This window comes from Rissa tridactyla, chromosome 11 (genome assembly GCF_028500815.1).
Source record: "Rissa tridactyla isolate bRisTri1 chromosome 11, bRisTri1.patW.cur.20221130, whole genome shotgun sequence".
Classification (NCBI taxonomy): domain Eukaryota; kingdom Metazoa; phylum Chordata; class Aves; order Charadriiformes; family Laridae; genus Rissa; species Rissa tridactyla.
Genome location: NC_071476.1, coordinates 12,707,096 through 12,726,245, shown reverse-complemented (window position 1 = coordinate 12,726,245; position 19,150 = coordinate 12,707,096). Strand labels below are relative to the sequence as shown.

At 43.4% G+C, this 19,150-nt stretch overlaps 1 protein-coding gene across 10 annotated transcripts; it reads right to left on the bottom strand.

Annotated features, from left to right (window-relative positions):
• Positions 1-107: 107 nt before the first annotated feature.
• On the bottom strand, positions 108-18,477 carry SLC26A2 (solute carrier family 26 member 2). 10 transcript variants are annotated; one of them, XM_054216875.1, is made up of 4 exons: positions 18,287-18,477; positions 17,036-17,083; positions 11,265-11,918; positions 108-9,006 (listed from the first exon to the last, which is right to left on the bottom strand). In XM_054216875.1, exons 2-4 carry the CDS (start codon positions 17,063-17,065, stop codon positions 7,501-7,503), a joined length of 2,190 nt encoding a protein of 729 aa, XP_054072850.1. In that variant the 5' UTR covers positions 17,066-17,083; positions 18,287-18,477; the 3' UTR covers positions 108-7,500. The 10 variants fall into 10 exon arrangements, with proteins under 10 accessions (XP_054072850.1, XP_054072849.1, XP_054072857.1 ...); XM_054216874.1 differs by lacking the exon at positions 18,287-18,477 and adding an exon at positions 18,114-18,177; XM_054216882.1 differs by lacking the exon at positions 18,287-18,477 and adding an exon at positions 17,276-17,407.
• Between the last annotated feature and the right edge of the window lie 673 nt (positions 18,478-19,150).

The window sequence follows — 19,150 nt, the reverse complement described above, 5'->3', positions numbered from 1 at the left end:
CTGCCAGGAGAAGCAGGGACTCAAACATCTGCTGCTTTTCTTTTTAAAATATATAGCTGCAGCATTTCTAAGGTATCAAGCATATGTCCAACAACAGAAAAAACCCATAAATATCATCTTTTAATGGTGGTAAAGAAATCCCAAAGATTTTACCATACTTGATAGAAAATTCTTGTGCGAAAACAAATCTTCTACAATGACAGTAAGGCACATTAGCATTTAAAAATTACAGTTGATACATATATAACAGACAGAGACAGCATAAAGGAGAGTCAACAACATGCAGAGGCTATACCCCATAGCTGATGGTAGGACATAAGAAGACGACTGACGAAATACAACTCTCATCACAAACATTTGGTCGTTGAGCACAGCGCTCAGCAAGGAGCTGATGGTATCACATCTCTCCCCATGCTGGGTGCAGGGCAAGGTCCGTGTCCCCAAACACCCACCCAGCACGGATCGATGCCACAGAGCGACACAGCTCGCCCAGCACCCCAGATTCTGCCACCCAACTGGGGGAAACGTTTTACCTTATTTTTACTGCACAGATAAGTCACAGTAAAAAGTAAAGTGATATTTTATACATACTATACAACTTTTCCACATTTTATTCAAACAAACCATTTTGTAAACTGGTTAGGTCAGCTGACCAATGTGATCTATTCCATTCCTGAGGTCCTGTTTGGTTAAACTGATTCTCCAACTTGAAAAAATTACTCCAGGCAAAATTTGCCATTTTGTTTATTCTGCAAAACATTATGCCACAAATATCTAAAATTATTCTGAATTTAAAATAATTCAAAAATCATACCCCAGAACACACCAAGGTACCAGAGATGATGGTCATGGACTCAAGAGGCTGAGAAACTCAAAGCATCATGTGCTTACCAGAAAAAGTGAGGCTTTACCTCTCTTTAATGATGTTTCAGCTGCATTTCAAATATACATAAAATTTACTTCCTTAAATCAAAAATTAGACATAAAAAACTTGGACCCAAGTCCAGCAAAACGTTTCGTTTCCTATCTTCCTCTGGAGTCCTGAGATCAGCTGGGAGGCAGATGAAGAGCTAAGTGCTTTCAGAGCTAGAGGGAGCTGGAATTCAAATATTTTTGGCATTAAATTTACTCAATGGAGATTTGATTCTCCATCCAATATTTTGTATATTTGCACATTAGAGAAACAGCAATATGCCTTAGCTTATATCATCTCTAGAAAATAAAATAGAAAGGTACTAATTACAGTATGAATTAAATATATACATATATTAAAGATTTGCCATTTTACCTAACCAGAGGCCTCACCTTCAGCAGTGTAATGACCTCAAAAGAAAACGCAAGACTCAGAATTATTTCCACTTCAGGTGGAATTCAATTGAACTAGTAAAGATCAGGTAGTTTTTCACATGAGCAGCTGATCCTACAAAGGCTTACAAACATGACAACCAAGTGCAAGTACAAGGTGACTCACAGTGCAAAGTCTGCACTAAAGACATTGCCCCCTTTATCTATGCCAGCATAGCAGAAGTGCAAAGCCCTTCTAGTGTGGACAGTTATATCAATATTGAAGTCTCACAAGGGTATCCTACATTGAGACTCAGCAAAGTAAAATAAACTACACAGATACAAAGAACCTTGAATGGCATTAGCAACAGATGACCGCTACCTCTGTCACAGCTTCATTACCTTAGCTATGTTATTAAAAAAACCCTAAAAGAATGTAAATCACCTCAATCATTTAATCACTTTTCCAAAGCATGTGTAAAAAAAACACACAACAGAAGATAATGCCCTGAAAAAAACTCTTTGCCTGAAGAGTTTCACTTTCACCCTTCACTCAAAGCTTTTCCTCTTGTTCCAGTTTCTATGATCTTTTAGACCAGCAGACTCCTATGGCCCAGCTGTGGTCCTCACTGCACTGGGAGCACAGGGGGGCTCAGGTCAGCTCCCGTGTGCCCGGATGCAGGGCCAGCATGGCCATTCCTGCCCCGTATCTGGAATGGAGACACACGAGTGACGTGACTTCAACCTGCCTAAAAGGTCTTTGCGCCAGCAGCACTGGAGATGACAGCAGGTAGCTAAAGGTGGTGGGGAACAGGGACTGAGCACAGCCCCTGAGTGAAAGATTCAGGGAACTGGACCCAGGGAGATGTGCAGTGCTGCTGGTCTTCTGAAGGGAGGAATGGCCACAAAAAGACTGGATTCCACCAGGCAAGCCTAGATCTAGGACCTGGCACAGGCAGAGTTCACGGCCAACCTCAGCACAATGCCATGGGAAGCAGTGGGGTATTGACCAGCTTAAAACCCTGGTGCAGCCACAAGGATGCTTTCCTGCCTGTGATATCTCCCTGCTGCACTTCAGCAGTGGGTTTTAATGTCTCTTGGCACAAGCCAGCAGAAGTAAGTGGAGAGGAAGGAATGGCTGTGTTTTTTCCCCAGAAAGAGCACCTTTCCATTCATCACCGCAGCCCGACAAGGAAAGAACACAGCAGCCATGGAAGCTCTGCTGCCCTGGCTGGGAGAACCACATGTGGATTTAGATTAAAATTAGATTAAAATAAACAAGCATGAAAACAGAAATCCCTTATATATGTAGCTCGGGACAGCAACTCATGCAGCAGCTCTGAGCAGGACCTAGGTCCTGTGTTATTCTCTACACTTGTTATGGAGAAAGGCACATGGCTGCATAACAAAGTGTCACAGTAGCCCCATAATAAAGACACCTCCAGGTTTACCTGTCATTACTCCTGCAGCTACACAAACCCTCGCCCAGACCCACACTGGGCACCCACATGTCGTGGGGGGACATGCTCAGGGGTGCTCCCCCACCAGCAGCCCCCAGCCCCCTTTCTCACAGCGTCAGCACCCAGAAGACCGGTGGGGTTTTGGCCTTGTTTCACTCTCTTTGTTCAGGAGCTTTAGCCTTATCAAAAGATCTGGCGTGAAAATTGAGTAGCAGCTCACGCGTAATAGCAACATACGCAAAGGCAGCGATTCTTCTGTTTACAGTCAAACGTATGCAACGTTTTACAGCAAAACACAGAAAGAAGTCAGAGGGTGCAGGTGGGTCCCACAGTGAATTAGAGAGGAGCAGATGGAGATGCAAGGGCTTACAAGGAAATCGGGATCACTAAATCACACAAGACTAAGGTTGGCAATGGCATTATAATCCAAAAATAAGCACCACATGCCTCACTGCAGTACCCTTCCCTGTTTTATGAAGTGGACCGAAAATTGTTTCCGTGTCAAAACATGCACACAAGTGAAACATTCATTAGTGCAACTGCAACTGACACTACTATCTGTAATAGCAATAAACATAAAAAAAGAGCCTGACATTTAGCAGGAGACTACTAAAGACATGGAAATGTCTTTGAAAAGGAGTCTTCAGTATAGCTGAGACTGAGTGTGTTAATTTCCATAATGCCAAGTGTTGTTGTCACTAATGAATGTGCTAATGATCTCTTAATTCTTCATTTAGACTGATAATTGCCGATTAGTAAGTTTGGGAATGGAGATCCACTGATTTATAGCATCTTCCCGTCTAGCCTAAGGTTCTAAAGGTTGCACCTGGGATGAACATTCCCCATCCCAGACAGACACATAAACCCCAAATCAATTGTTCTGAGATTCCCCTTCTCTTCCTATAGATTACAAATGAAGCCGTGAGGCAGGCATAAGAGAAGGTGTAGAAAGCAGTGGGTATGGCAGATTTCCCCTTATAAAATCCGGCATGTGTATTCCACTGCTCATTTAAAACAGCAGAAAGCAGAAGAGCCCTTCCCAGGACAGGAACAGGAGTATCAAGTGTAATTGGATATATATAGCTGCTGCATCCATCATACAGCAGCAAAAGGTGTATATATATGTACACACATATAAACATACACATATATGTGTGTGTGTATATATATATATGAAATTCCTTTATAAAATAAATCATTTAGGGAAACAGTTTTCAATCAGTTGCCCTGATTCCTAAAGGTGAAATTGAATTACTTCTAAAGGGTCCATAAACATAGTCAAGCAAAGTATGCTTCTTGCCAGTACGCTTGAATCAGATTCATGTCTCTGCTCTGCTAAAAAGTTATTCTAGGCCTAAAAGGCCTAAAAGGAAAATGGCTGAAACCCCACTGTTGTAAAAATTCCAGCCATGATAAACTCTAATCTTCAGTTAATGCCAAAGGACTCTCTATTATACTGAACTCTCTGGCAAGTGGCATTTATTTTTGTTCCCTTTCAACCAGGGCTGTGCGCATTAATACGGACTTATTAATACTATGACCTCTGGACATTATCTTAAATAAGAACACTAAAACTTGTTCTTTTGGTTGGCTGGCTGGCTGCTTTTGCTGTTGCATTTTTATACAGTTTCTTGTCTTTTGCTTAACATGGAATTTGGAGGCTATATTGCCAGTTGTGGCTGCACAAACAGCATTGAGGCCAAATACAATGTGCTGTAGCTAAATATAAATCAATTTGGTATATCTTTTAGCTGTATTCTAAATTAATTCTTTGAAAAATCAATTTATGACTGTTTTATTGTGCTTTTATGTAAATAAATACCCAGGAGCTACAAATATGCATCCTGCGAGCTGTTTAAAGGGCATACTCCTTGGAAGTAACTTTGCTGTTCCTCCCTTTCTGACACAGGTAGAAATGGATTTGAAAAAAACATCTTCTAATAAGTAATTGCTGGTTTTCCCCTTCTTGGTTAGAATTTGGCTACAAACCTGTGCATGGTCACAGGTCAAAAAATCTCCACCCAGGCAGCATGGAAAGAGTACGGGAGAGAGGAATTGTGAGTGTAAAGAGGAAAGAATTACTTGGAGCAAATTCTACCTCACTTCTATCCCACCGGTGGCTGACCTGCCTTAGAGGAAGCCCCCAGGCCAGCTGCTCATTCCTCCCCTCCCTCTCAGCTGCCCATGCCTGGGGGGCAAAGGGGTAGAATGAGTAGCTGGGGGTAGGCAGGAACATTTGCAATAACAACGTACGCTGCTTATTGTCTGCCAGGGCTTTGAGAAGAGGGCACTGCTTCTAGCACTGTTCTGCTCTCTTGAAAAATATTAGTTAAAATCAGCATTTAAGAAATGGTATTGAGGCTTTTGTTCAAAGTTCTAGTGATGCTTGCACTGCTGTCTGCTGAATGCACATGTGTGGGTCTGCCTGCCGCCAGCCAGCCCGTCAGTGGCCAGGCACAAACCCCTGGGGTGACAAGCCAGGCAAACCCCTGCGGTGACAAGCCTTCCCAAGCTGGCACCCAGCTGGCGGGAGCTGCCGCCATAGCGCCAGCTCCCTCTCGACACCAACCCAGGGGCTCTGAATGGGAACTCAATGCAAAACAGGTACGGTGAGGAACTAAAACATAATTTCCATCCTGCACTCACTCCCTGTGTGGGCTTTAACCCCACTCACTGCTTTTATACGGCTTAGGCTAATCCACTCTGGTAATACCAATTGAGTAATTACAATTATCCAAACTGCATAAAGGATTCTTCACACAGAATTAAAAAAGTTCATGCAGGAGGTTGCTGCAGAAAAGAAAAAATTCAGCATTAGCTATTTGGGATTCATCTCCTTGTATAAACATGCCTCAAGGCTGAGAAAGAAAAATATTTGTGGTTTTTGAATACTGCAGAAGCTTCAGCATTTTCTCTTCGATATCTGGAGACCTGTTTCCTTAACAATGCCAGTTCTAGAACACACAATGCACAGATCTCAGTTATGTGCTCCTTTTCAATATATGCTACAGCCACCAGCCACCCCCACCTTCCCCAGCATTTCATTATGTTGCTAAGAGGTCCTAAAAAATGTATTAAGTTCAGTTAACATATAAAGGTTGCCAGGTCCTGGGACTCATCTTTCTGCTACCTCATCCTTCTCTTGAGGTCCCAACTCCTTTTTCATAGAAAGAAGGACATAGTTACCAGTCCTACCTCAGATCAAAAAAAATAATCCTAAACTCAATTTTCTATTTAGAAAATGTTTCAAGATTGGTATTGCATTTTACTCCTTTTTTGACTCCTGACTCATTTTTGAACAACGGCAGATGAGAATATTGTCTGTATACAACATCTTTTCCCTTTAAAAGCTGTGAAGAACCTGCAACTCAGACTATAAACTCCCCTGGGAGAAATCACCATCTTCCAAGGATGGATTGTGTGCTCTGTATAGCTGGTACTCAGTAAAAACTGTTAATCGCTCAATTCTGCCTTCAGAATTGTATTCTGTTGCTGTAAGACAAGAGAACCTCTTCCCAGTGCTTGTATTTTATCATGAAGAACAGGCACTCTTCTCTGTTATGCATAATTTAAAATCAAAGTACAAAGTTTTATTTACACTAGCATGGTGAAATAACATTCAGCAGAAATTCTCTCTAGCTCCTTTTCTAATAGCTGTATTTCTTGGCCTGTCCATCCGCATTATAAAAAGTCCATGACAGAGCATACATAAATGGTTTACAGTCAATAAAACCTGCATTTACACATGAAGTCTGTGTGACTTGGACAAATTTGGACAGATGCTGGATTATCTATTTGACCCTTTTCATTTTAATGCCTGTAATTCTGTCTGTCTGGCATAAAAAACTGTCTATAAGGGACTATTTTCTGTTGAAAATAAAGAATTAGATATTTTCCATATCTAATGTCTACAATTCTAATGAGCTCCTAAATATTAGGAAAACAAATGACTGACCATAAGGATGAATGAGACTTCTAAACAGTCACCTCTGAATAAAAACCATTACAAAAAAATTCAAGCTGAAGAGGCAAACTTTCCTGGCCCATAAAGGCCTGTAGAGATGAGATAACCATGCCCCCATTGCCTGGCTGCAGGAGGCTCGCAGGAGGCAACGACAAAGCCTCTGGAGGTGATAGTGGTTAGAAGCTATTCATTAAGACCTTTTCATGCATATTTAGATTTTATTTATCTATCTGTGTCTCAAATTCAGGGAGGTTACAAAATCACCAACCAATCACTCCATGGTAAAGACCAGAGCAAACAGTCTCTGTCAGTCATTCCTTAGAAAATATAATGGTGTGGTAATATGGAAAAGCAATGCCAGAACGAGGGACAAGAAATGAGTTGCCTCTCATTATTCAGTTGGACAGGATGCCCAGACTACTTCAAAATCCCACCCCATCCATAAAGACAGGGCTGCAATAAAGACTTCAATGCTGACGATCAAAACTCAGAGGGGAACTGAGGCAAGGGAAGTTCAAGAGAGAAGAGAAATGAGATGAATAACCATATGAACATGCTTAGATTCACAGATTGGCCATAATCAAGTTAAGAATTGCCTTCATTCAGTACCACCTATTGAATCACTACACCTGGCAGGCAAATTTAAAGCATCAAAACAGGCTTCATAGTAACCAGTGTGTTAAAAACAACTCTGCCTCTTTTTATCTGAGTGCATATATATTGCATAGACATACAGACCCATAGCCATTTTTTCCCCCTTAGGCTTTGTTCCAGCTTGCTCCCTTTCCACAACTAGTTCTTAGAGGCACTGTTCCCACTGCGCCCCTGTGAACCCAATGCGAAGTCCACAGCCTGGTGCACACTGTGGAAGAGAAGGTGGTCCTCCCCCTCCTTAAAGAATTCTCCTCGGATCAGGGAACTTCTCACCGAAGGATTGCACTGGGCCAGTAGCACCTGGACATCTATCTCCCTGTAGTCCCTGCAGACCTCTTTGAGTGTGCATATTCCTGCTGTGTCCAGAAACTGTACTGCACAACAGTCAATCACTATTGTGTGAAACCCCAGGGGTTCAGAAACAAAATCCATGGAGATGCTGGTCTCATTGACACGAGAATCCACCTCTTTCTCTCTAAGCATTCTTTTTGCTACTTTTTTCTTTGCTGTCTTCACCCCAACTGGGTTAACCCCAGTTTGCTTGTATAGGGTGGATTTAAAGCACTCTTTGTTGATGTAGTAGAGGGGTGCTTCGAAACGGAACACCACGATTCCTGGCTTGGTTTGCAAGTTCTTGTAAGCAGACAGGGATTCATATGTCTCAGACTCTGCCACCCAGCCAAGCAGCGGTGCCTCCGGTCTCTGAGTTCGGAAAATGACACAGAGCATAGAGAAGCAAACACCAACCAAAAGACCAATCTCAGTACTGATGAGTGCTGAGGCTGCCATAGTAACTATCCAGATCACTGTGTCCACTCTGCTCAAATACCACATTTTTGGCAGGTCCTTAAACTTCCGCAGGGCTCCTCTGAGGTTTACAATGGTTATGACAGCAAGGACACATTTCTGAAGGGAATAAAATAAAGGTGCAATCACAAGGAGAACTAATAGGATTACCAAACCAGTCACCACGCCAGACATTTGCGTCCTACAGCCTGTGGACTCTTTGACAAGAGTCTTGGCAAGAGCTGCACTTGTTGTGAAGCAATGGAAGAAAGAAGGAATGATGTTGCAGAAGCCAATGGCATACATTTCCTGGTTGGCCTTCACAGAGTAACCATGCTTCTTGGCAAACATCTCTGAGAGAGAGACAGTGATGGCAAAGCCAATTATAGCTATGGGGATAGCATCCAAAGCCACATTAGGAATCAGGTTCCAGTCTGGAGGGCTGGGTGGCAGAAACCCAGTTGGGATGTGTCCAGCAACGCTCGAGCCATAAGTCTCTCTCAGCTTCCCAAAGTGAGATGCCAGAGTAGCTGCCACAATCACGACTAGTTCAACTGGTATTGGAGCCTTGAGCCTGGATTTAAAATGTTCATTAAGCTCTTTGGTTGGGATAAGTACAAGAAAGCACAAGAAGCTGGTGATGAGATCACAGATGTTGGTCTTGTGTATGTTTCTGAAGATGTTTATCCACGTGGCTATGACGGAGCCGATGCCACTGCTCCGTGGAATGTCTAGGCCCAGAAGATACTTGGCTTGTGAGGTCAGGATGGTAAAGGAGGCACCCGTGACAAATCCACTCAGCAATGAATCAGACAGGTACACTGAGACAAAGCCCACTTGAAAGAAACCCATGGCCACCTAGAAGGAATCAACCACACACAACAGATTAGGAGCAAATCTTGCAGATGTCATCACTGAGGGACTCTGGAGGGAGGTGGGATAAAAAAAAACAAAACAACATCACCACTGAGCATAGCCTTAGAGGACAAAGCATGGCCTGAGCAGGGAAAAAAACAGTCTCCAGCATTCAGCTGCTCCTTGAACACCACACTTAAAGGAGATGTGTTCCTAACACAGAACAGGCTTTTTTGGCCGTATTTGTTGTTTGATCATTAGTCACTCCTAGTTACCCCAGTGGGCAAAGAAACCTAGGGGAAAAAAAGCATTTCATATACCAGCTACTTTTGCCATTTCTTTTTCAAGGTCGAATAATCTCCGTGAACTTTGCAGGGATCCAAAACCTTTTTGATTCTTTGTCTGTCTTACACTTGAGCTCACAACCTGCAATAAAAATATAGCTTATGACATAACAGCTGTCCTTTGCACTGCATAAAGTTTGGTGCATCTGATTCAGAAAGTATATGAGCTGCAAACTCTTGTGATGCAGATTATATAAGTAGAGATAAGTTTTTAAAGTGCTTTGTCATTCATTTTTATTAATGCCAGTTGAATGGACTTGGTGCTCTCTCATGGGAATGACTGGTTTTATGGATACCTACTCTACACGTGTCCTCACACCTGGTAAACGTCCCTTTCTCCCCATCAACCTTCATGCCAAATGGAGGATGGACCTTCTCACAGCAGTTGCTAGAAACCTTTTAATTCCTTGAGCTGGGCAACAGGGATGTCAATGCTGTTATCTGAAGACTGCAGGCTAGAACTTACAGGTATTAAACTTTAAGTAGTGTCAATCTGATATATCCTATTAAGTAGTTAAGGCAAAATAAAGAAGGCTAGGATCGTTGCCCGAGAGAAGGCAGGTTTGGGACCTGGACTAACTGGACATCAGCTCAGAGACAAGCTCTTAAAAAGGGTCCCTCACAACCTTGTTAATTAAGTTAATTCAAGGTTTTTCTATCTGTAAATCATTAGCAATAATAGCCTCACCCAGTTATGCTGTAGGCAACTGGTGTGAGCAGGCTTGCTTTTTGTGTTTTGGTTGTAAAGTTTCTGATAGAAAGAATATGTGATTTTGGTTACAGCTTCCAATTAAAAAAAAAAAGTATTTGAGGGCATGAAGACCTAGTGGTCAGCAGGCAGAGAGACAGCAAATAGAACATGCCTAACATTCAGAGGGACTCACAATAAAGTAACCTGATTTCTTCATATAAAGAAACTTAATTGTAATTGTACTTGCAAAGAATATTAAGGGCAATTCACAACCAAAACTGCATCTGTACTACAGTGATGAAACACAAAAACTAGTGTACCTCATGAATCCCAGAATACTTCTGAAATTACTCAACCCTAACTTGCAGTACAAGAAAAAGTACCAGGTTATGTCTAAAACCAGTGTTTTAGGTTATCACAAGTATGTTTCCTTTTCTGCTCCTCTATAGTTTGATTTACTATCACCCTGGAGGTCACTGTAGGAAAAAATGAATGTGAACTCACAAACTGAAATACCACAGCTCTGCAGTACGGTCAAAACTAAATCCATTCTGGTTAATGCATGACTCTCTAAAACCAAAAATATCTGCTTTAATTTCAGCAAGCCGTGAATTCCAGGAACTAAGTAGAGATGTGGTGGTAAAATATTCTTAAGTAATCTATTTTAATATGGTCATAATTAAAAAGTTCTATTTCAAATACATTTTATTATCTCAGTAGTGTCCTTTTCATTCAATGGCATTGTTTTGGCTTTGAATAGGCAAACAGCAAAGTATTACAAGCACAGTGACAAATAAAAAAAACAAACTGGAAATACTTTTACTGTCCAGATTAATTTTTGATAAAAGGCAAATGACTGACACCTGGAATTAAAAGCTGACACACCACATTTTGGCACAATGAAATGGAGGCCTAAGCTATAAGCTAGCCAAAAAAAAAAAAAAAAAAGAAGAAAAAAAAAAAAGAGCTTCGGAGCTTCAGGCCACAGTTACGTGCAGGTCCTTGCAGTCCCCAAAAGAGTAGCAGTGCAAGCACTAAATGGAGAGGACACAGAGGAATTTTTTGCACCACAGGAACTGGACACCTCCAGTCCTCCCTGTGTCCACTCCCCTGGAATGCAGACTGAGAACACGTGCAAGCCCAGCAGGCTGTTCATGTGGACAATCACCTAAAAAGAAGAATTAAAACTATTTCCACAGAATACCTGTTTGTCCACCTCCTCTTACCTGATAAACTCCAGCTATGAAGGTTATGGTGGCTCCCACTGTAATTGCATAGCAGCTTTTATCACAGAGCAGCTCCTGTGATGTCTGATTCACTGGTGAAATGGTGGTGTTTACATACACTGCTGTATCTGTGAGGACACTGAGCGCATCTGGTTCTAAGTCATAGCCAGCTCTCTGTAGCTCACGATCCACCACTTGTCCCACCATCAGGCAAAGCACACCAAAGATGCCAACTGAGATGTGGCGGGAGGTTCCAAATATGAAATAAATAATGCTAGCGAAAAAGGATGTATAAAGGCCATAAATAGGCTCTTGTCCAGCCAAGAGAGAATAGGCAATTGACTGTGGGACTAGTAAGACCCCCACAATCACACCAGACATTATGTCTCCCAGTAGGTACTCTCTTAGTTTGTATTTAGGAAGCCACTGCAAGACAGGAAAGAAACTGAAAACATAGTCTTTAACTTTGGCTGGAGTGCAGCTGCAACTTTTCTTTGCTTGCTTAACCACCAGAGCCTTCACACTTCTCTTCTTCTCTTGAGGCTCCAAGAACATTCTGTTATGGAAACTGCATTTAGCATCATCTCCTTCTGGCATTTCAGTCCCTGAATGGACATCGTTGAATTCCGCCATTGCTGCTATTTCGAGGACTCCCTAAAAACACAAAGAAGGACCACTTGCATTAAATGAATGTGCTAATGAGACTTTTTATTAGAGTGAATACAGTATTTATAAAAAGGGGCTAAAAGTCTTAGTTCAGCAGAGAAAGCAATTTCCAAACAAACTTGGAAAGAGCCTCCCCATTATAGCCACGTTAAGCAAAGAATCACTTTCCCTAGTAGGGAAGCTCATATCCTGTAGAATAAACCTGCCACTGGCAATGTTGTGAAATGGAAAAGAATGCAGCAGCACTGTCTCTTGGGGAGGCTTCCTTGATAAAAATCACTATCTGCAGCCTGTTCCGCCATGCAAAGATAGACAGAGGGCTTATTGTAGTCCAATACTCACTTCAATTCAGTTGCTGAAAATTAACTACAATTAGTGTATTTCTAGCATTGCACAGCTTGGTCTAAATCTCATTTATGTATTTTTTTTTAAATGTAATGATTACACCTGCCAAATATTGTAAAGATTTTTTACCTTAGAAGATGCAATCTTTACACAGTGGCTTTATTTCAGCCAATGACACACTGCAAAGACTGCTCTTCACAATTTTTAAAAGCTGATTTTCAAGTAAGTTACATCTGACCAAAACAGTACACACAAGTGGAAAACACTAATGGGCGCAATGGAAGTTAGGTGGAACACTTCTACTAGAACAAATGCTCTAGTACCAGCAGCCTACAAACAGTAAAACAAGATGATTACAAAATTGAGCACATTTAATCCAGGAAACATCTTGCCTGAATGTGAAAAAGTCTTGATGAGACAAGCCCTAATGAAACTTGATGATACCAACAGCAATGGTTGGCATTCGTACAGCACGCCTGGTTTCCAGAAAACATCTAGAATCCTCCAGAAAACTCTTTTAGCCACAATACCTACTACCACTAGTACGTTTTAGTTGATAAATTTCACCAGAAACCCATTCACCTGGTGCTACAGTGGAGCCAAGGCAGCAGAACCGTGCAAAGCCTAACTCCCAGGCTTCCCTTTCCAGCACCCTTGCAGTCCTGGAATGGTAATAACAACATACACCTTATGTGCTAATTACACCTTTGCTGTGCAGCCCAAACATCAAACAAACTAATGTTCTATGCAATGTTGACAACTGAATTAATTACCAAATCAGTATTTGGGCTAGCAGTGCTGAGGATGCCACTGAGGAGCTCGTCTCAAAATTTTTTCACTTCATCACCTTTTCACAAGCAGCTATAAAACATTCACTGCTACTATCAGTTCAGCCTGAGTCTCTCAAAAACGTGTGAGGGGAGAAGTGAGAGAAGTGAGTTTAAGTGTGGTGCTTAAACCACCCATTTCTCCTGCCGTCAGCCCATTACAAGGCACTGATCCTAGAGCTATGCAGAGAGAAAATGCGTTCTTTTAGACCTTGGTCTAGCTGGCTGCAGTATATGATTTCCATTCTTCCATTCCAGGTTTGATATTGTCATATGGAGGTACCCAAAGTGCCGCGCATCAGCGCCATATAACGGTTTACACACAGCCATGCCTCCAGCAGCCTGCTAGCTCAGACAGAGATGAATTACCTTCGGTTCTTCTGGCTAGAAAGACGATACCAACCGAAGTACCTACTGTCTTAAACCAGCCTAAGCAAATAATCCTAGCCATACTAAAGGAACCGACGCCAAGAGCAGAAGCAGCTACAATACTTAATGTTTAGATTGGCTTCTCTTTCCAGATGAAAATATTCAACCATTTCTAGAAGAGCCTTCCAATTAGAAAGCGATTCAACTCAAGTAATCCAACTCTTCCACCTTACACCATAGCATACTTCTCCCTGGAGCTACCAGGCTACAGCGTGCAGAGGGCTAGCTAAAGTCAACACACAGGACACATGCTGATAAAAGATAGCCAACAGAAAATACCAGAGGCAGAGGTTCGTATTTTATCTTCTGCTCCATGCTGGGACTCCCAAAAGGTGTTTTCATTCTCTACAAACTCAGAGACAGCGAGCATCGGGTGGGTGGGTGAGCTCCTGCATCCTTTCAAATAACCGAACACAGCTCACTCTTGGCTAGCCCGCCACTGGACTGCTACTGAAAGGGAGCCGTGTTTCAAACAGAGACCTCCCTGGCCCAAAACTGTGAACAGTACAATGGCATCAGCAGGGATGGATTTTCTGCATAAGATAGGGGCTGTATGCCTTTCTGTTATGATACCATGACCCATACAACTCATGCTCCATTACATGCCACGGCAGACTGAACAGCATTGCCAGGTCTCATGCTGTGTGTGAGATACTTTCTGAACACCTGCCTCTCGTTCTCCACAGCTACGAGGTATTTCTAGCAACCCATCAATGCTTTTCTCCAGCTCCTGCCCTGTTCCACACTCCCATACCTCCAACTCTATGCCTAATTCATCTGGACCACGCATGGGGTCTGCAAGGTGGTCTGCAGACCAGAAAGACGAAAACAGCTCTAAGCGCAACTGGGGAGAACATGCCTCCTGGTGGCTGCTGTTCTGAGCACAGGCAGAGGAGCTGCTTAGGGAAAGTCACATTCCAAAAAAAGGGAAAATGAAGCTTTAATGCACTGCTGGGTTAGGTGAGACATAAGTGGAAAATTCCACAGTTTGAACTCAAGTGCTATTTCTGGTATTTATGTCCTTCTTTTGGTTCTGGTCCTTATAAATCAGAGAACTAAGAGTTCTGGATCCAAAGATTAGTCCACCCAGAACTTTAATATATATACATTTTTATGGCTAAATTTTCAAATGTATTAATTTGTCTCTATATTCATTCTCGTTATACGAGTCAATCACCTAGTACAACAGAAGGTAAGAGAAGAAAGCTTCATATCGCCTACCTGCCTTCTTGATTTTTCCAAACTTCTATCTTACAGCCTCCCAGCGATCTAGAATTACTATATCACATACCTATACATACATTATAATGACAAACTTCCCTTGGCTAGTGCCTTCCAATTCAATATCTTTATTGTGCTTTAGAATAACTATAGGCTCAGAAGTGCCGTATGAAGAATTAGGATCTTTACAATGAGGAAACGTGCACTGCAAGAAGTGACATACTCATAGTGATGATGCTTGGAGGAGAACCCATCCCTACCTTCCAGATAGCAAATCTCACCCACCCATACAGCATTGCAAAGTCCGCTCAGGGATTATTACAGCACTTACCAAAAAAAAATCCCAAATATTACACAGTGAGAATGAAGCGAATATTGAGTACAAAATCGCTCAAGCAGTTCTATTCATTTCACAAGCAGAGTTACAAATTAAAAAGTTTTCACCCAAAGCTCATTAAATCAATACTGTAAAAGCTGGGGGAAAAATCCACTCACAGACTACTTTTTATGTGTAGCACATTACTTGAATGAGTTTGTTTTCGAGATTTTAGTAAAGATTTCAGCAATGAAAAATCTTCTGACTCCCCTCTCCCTAATCCAGGGCTTGCAGACAGCTCACTCAAACCTGGGAATTTTTCTTAACGTGCCAGGGAACCCCATCACAAAACCCAAATAGTTCAGTTTAGTTCTGCACAGTGCCATAAAACATCTGCATAGTAGATGATACCTGGGTTTTTTCGATCCTGTCTAGACAGTAGAGAAATGTTCTAAGTAAAAATCTTTTTGGCCGCTAAACTCTAAGCACATACTGGACCTTTGTGTTGACCTGTATGACAGCTTTCTCTACGTGGCATGAAAAGGGCCTTTCATCACACAGTCGCTGGCTCTCATGATGTCAGGACACTAGGAAATGACACAATTTCCAACAGCCGTTTCACCCTTTTCTGCCTCAAAGCCTTGCTCTGTATTATTTTTGTAACCCTTTAGCCCAAGCTTGCCTAGTAAAACTGGATTTTGTTCTTAAAAAAAAAAAAAAAAGAACACACCCTTTGGATCATTATACTGAAGGATATTCTGTACAGTTAACTTGGAGAAGGAGCTACTGCGCTTTTTGTTTTGAAAGCTGCTATTTATGTACAAATAATTTGTATGCCTAGAATTCACTTTTATCAGCTCCTTTTAGCCTGAGTAAGATCTTCAGATGGATGTCCGACTGCCACAGAGCTTTACTTAAAATACAAAGAAAAAGACTAAAACACAGAACTGAGGAACATTTCCAGTATCTCTCTGTTATCAAGTGACTGCCATAAAATAAAGAAACGGGGAGGTACTGGATTCTTGAGATCTGATGACTCTTACAGACTATTTCTGGATCCCACCTGGGCCTTTCCTACTGATCCCATGAGGCGGCAGAGGTGAGCTAGCATCTGCCTAGTGTTTGTCTTTGGGGGAACACCACTTGCAGCACAAGAGCTTGCTGGCTCAGACTTCACTTCTCTGTCGCAGATGACAGTCACCTTGACAGTAAGAGAGCAATGAATTGTGAAGGTTGATCACCTGTTGAACTAACATATTAAACTTAACCTTAAATTTAAGACATGAGCATTTAAGAGTAGAAACTAAATCAAAAAATGTGCTTTTTATGACACTGATCTCAGTTTTCCAGATTATTTTTCTAAATTTCATGTGCAGGAGTCATCACTGTATGTGATCACTACCTGTCCTCATGTACCCACTTGCTAGACATGAGAAGTTGCACACACTTAAATGCATGCACTTAAAAACTAATGTACACACACATAATCTAAAGAGACATGAACAATTTCTGAAGAGATGTAAAGGAGAAGCTGATGAATCAGAAATCCAGGTTCCACATGAACTGAACCAGAGTTGGGCTACTACCTCTGGGTCCTTGGAAAAAATCTCACACTGGAAGTATAAAAGGAAAGCATATCACAAAATTTTGATAACTAAATCTTTGTCCTTACTCTTGTCGGACAACAGCCTTTTCAAAATAATCTCTTAACTGTTGTGGAGCAACAAGGAAATTCAGTATCGCCACAACAATACCAAGATGGGCACTGGAATAGCACTGCACGTATCTTGGAAGAAAATTCAGATTTTTGATAAAATCTTTAACATCCTCCAACAAAACATTCAAGCTACGAACGCTTATTTCAACAAGAGACTTGAAATCATATGAATACTGAAATCTTACTAAGAACCATAAAACGACATACCACATTTACCACGTTTAAACAACACCTTCGGGAACAGAGCTACCTTACTCCCGGCGCAATAACCACCAGCCATTAACTCAAGCAGGGAAACCTGCAAAGGCGGACAATAAAACCTTGCTTGCATGAAATATCAGACCTCCTCCTCCTCCTTCAAACGTTAGTTCTCCTGAGCGGCAGCAAAACGTCCCACCAGCCTCGCGCAGCCCCCGGCCTCTTTGGTGAAGGTCCCATGGAAGCCGGCAGCCCCGCTCACAGCCAGCCCTTCCAGGAAAAGTTGCCTCACCTCCGAGAAAGCAGCTGTACATCGAGCGTGACGGTTACACCGCCCTGCCCTGTCTGATGCCGATCGATCCCTATTAAAGATAGCCAGCTGCAGCCTCACACAGTGCTCCAGCAGTTTCCATCCGAGGCGGATTTGTTATGCGGAGTTTGCTAAGTGGTATTTTCAGCAAGTCATTGCTAGGTTGGGACCCTCCTCCCACCCTTACTGTTAGCTAAGGAAGGTAAAACACTGAAGAGCTGTGTTCGGGCTGCAACGGTGGGCGGAGGATCGGCTGCCCCAAAGGTATTTCCTTGGGCAGTGACTACCAGCCCATGCCACGCTGCCAGCCTGTCCCTCCTCCTGCCTGCCCCATGGGAGCAGCGGCTCTGGGCTGCCTGGCGGGGCCGTGGGTTGTGCGAGAGACCGTCCGGCTCCCAACGGGGCCACGCACAGGGCTGGCACTGGATAAGGGAGCACTTAAAAAACTGTTGGTTTTTTTTTTTTTTTTTAAATGGTTTGTTTTTAAATTAAAATCTGCAAGAAGAAACCCACGCGTGTTTTATACTCCTGAAATTGCGGACTTTTGCTGACAGCCCGTCTATCACTTTGGTGGCCAACCAACTTTTGGAACTTAAAAGCTCCAGCATAACGTTCCACCATAACCTTAAGTTTCCTGCATAGCGAAAGGGAAGTCATAACGCTTTTAACACAACGTTCAGTTGCATCCTCTCAACACCACTTCCCTCACACCCAGCCCCTCCGGCAGGCAGGCAGGCGGGCGGGCAGGCAAACACACACACACACCCCGGCAGCGAGCTCTCTCCTCCTACCCCCGGCTTTCATTTTCTACTTTCCTCACCTTATTTTGAGGCACGGCCTTGCCAGCCGTAAAGTTCCTTTGGGGAGCCGAGGCGGGCCCACAGCACGAGTCCGCTACCGGCCTGCCCCCCCCGGCCGCCCGCTCGCTCCCGCCCGCCCGCTCCCCGCCGCTGCCCTCCCTCGCCTCACCGCGCCGCTCAGGCGCCCACTCACCGCGGGGCTGCCGGCGGCTCCGGGCAGACCTCGGGCGGGCGGCACGCACCGACCGATCCGCCGGCCGCGGCTCCCGGCGGCTGGGCAGCGCCGGCCCGGCCCTGCGGCTCTCCCGCCTCCCGGGGAGGGGGGCCGACAGCGGCGGGCAGGGCCGCCCCTCGGCGCAGCGCGGAGCCCGCCCGAGAAGCCGAGGGCCGGGCCGGGCCGTCCCACAGGCCGCGAGAGGGGGCCCGAGGCGGCCCTGGCCTGGCCTGGCCTGGCCTGGCCTGGCCTGGCCTACGAGGCGGCCCACACCAGCCTCCCCCGCTACAGTTTTTACTTTCTAATTAATTCCAAGTGTGTTCTGAATGATGAGCGGCCCGAAGAGTCTGGTGTAGAGGGTGACTCACTTGTTCTGCTCCTTACCCCAGAAAAACAACTGCCCTCAAACAAAAGAGTAAACCAGAGGAACTCTAGTGAAGAAGCCACGTTTCTGTTAATTAAGTTGCACTCACGCTTTTAAGTTGAAAGATTAATTATGTGTGGGTAACTTGAGGTAAAGTGACCTTAAACTTTCTGCGGCCGTTGCAGATAGGGATACTCTATAACAATTTCTGACAGAAAACGGCCTCATTTTACATTGGGGTACCATTAATACTCATTAAAAATAGTATTTTAAAATCCCTCAGTGTTGTTTGCCCCAGCGTCCAGGTCTGTCTGGGAGGTACTTCCAGCTGGGAATGACAGAGGGTCTTCGACAATGTCATTACTGAAAAATACCATTTTTTTTGTTCAGTGCTCTTTCTTTATCTGTGGACTGGGGGTTCAAGGTCGGAGGGGCTGGACCCAGCCCTGTCTGCCTTACCTTCACCGTTTGCACAGAAA

Coding starts and splice junctions, on each gene's coding strand:
- SLC26A2 (XM_054216873.1), bottom strand. CDS start 13,873: ATGAAAACACCTTTTGGGAGTCCCAGCATGGAGCAGAAGATAAAATAC. Junction 11,919..13,810: donor AATACGAACCTCTGCCTCTG/GTATTTTCTGTT, acceptor TTGTGTTTTTAG/GGAGTCCTCGAAATAGCAGC. Junction 9,007..11,264: donor TCATAGCTGGAGTTTATCAG/GTAAGAGGAGGT, acceptor GATTCCTTCTAG/GTGGCCATGGGTTTCTTTCA.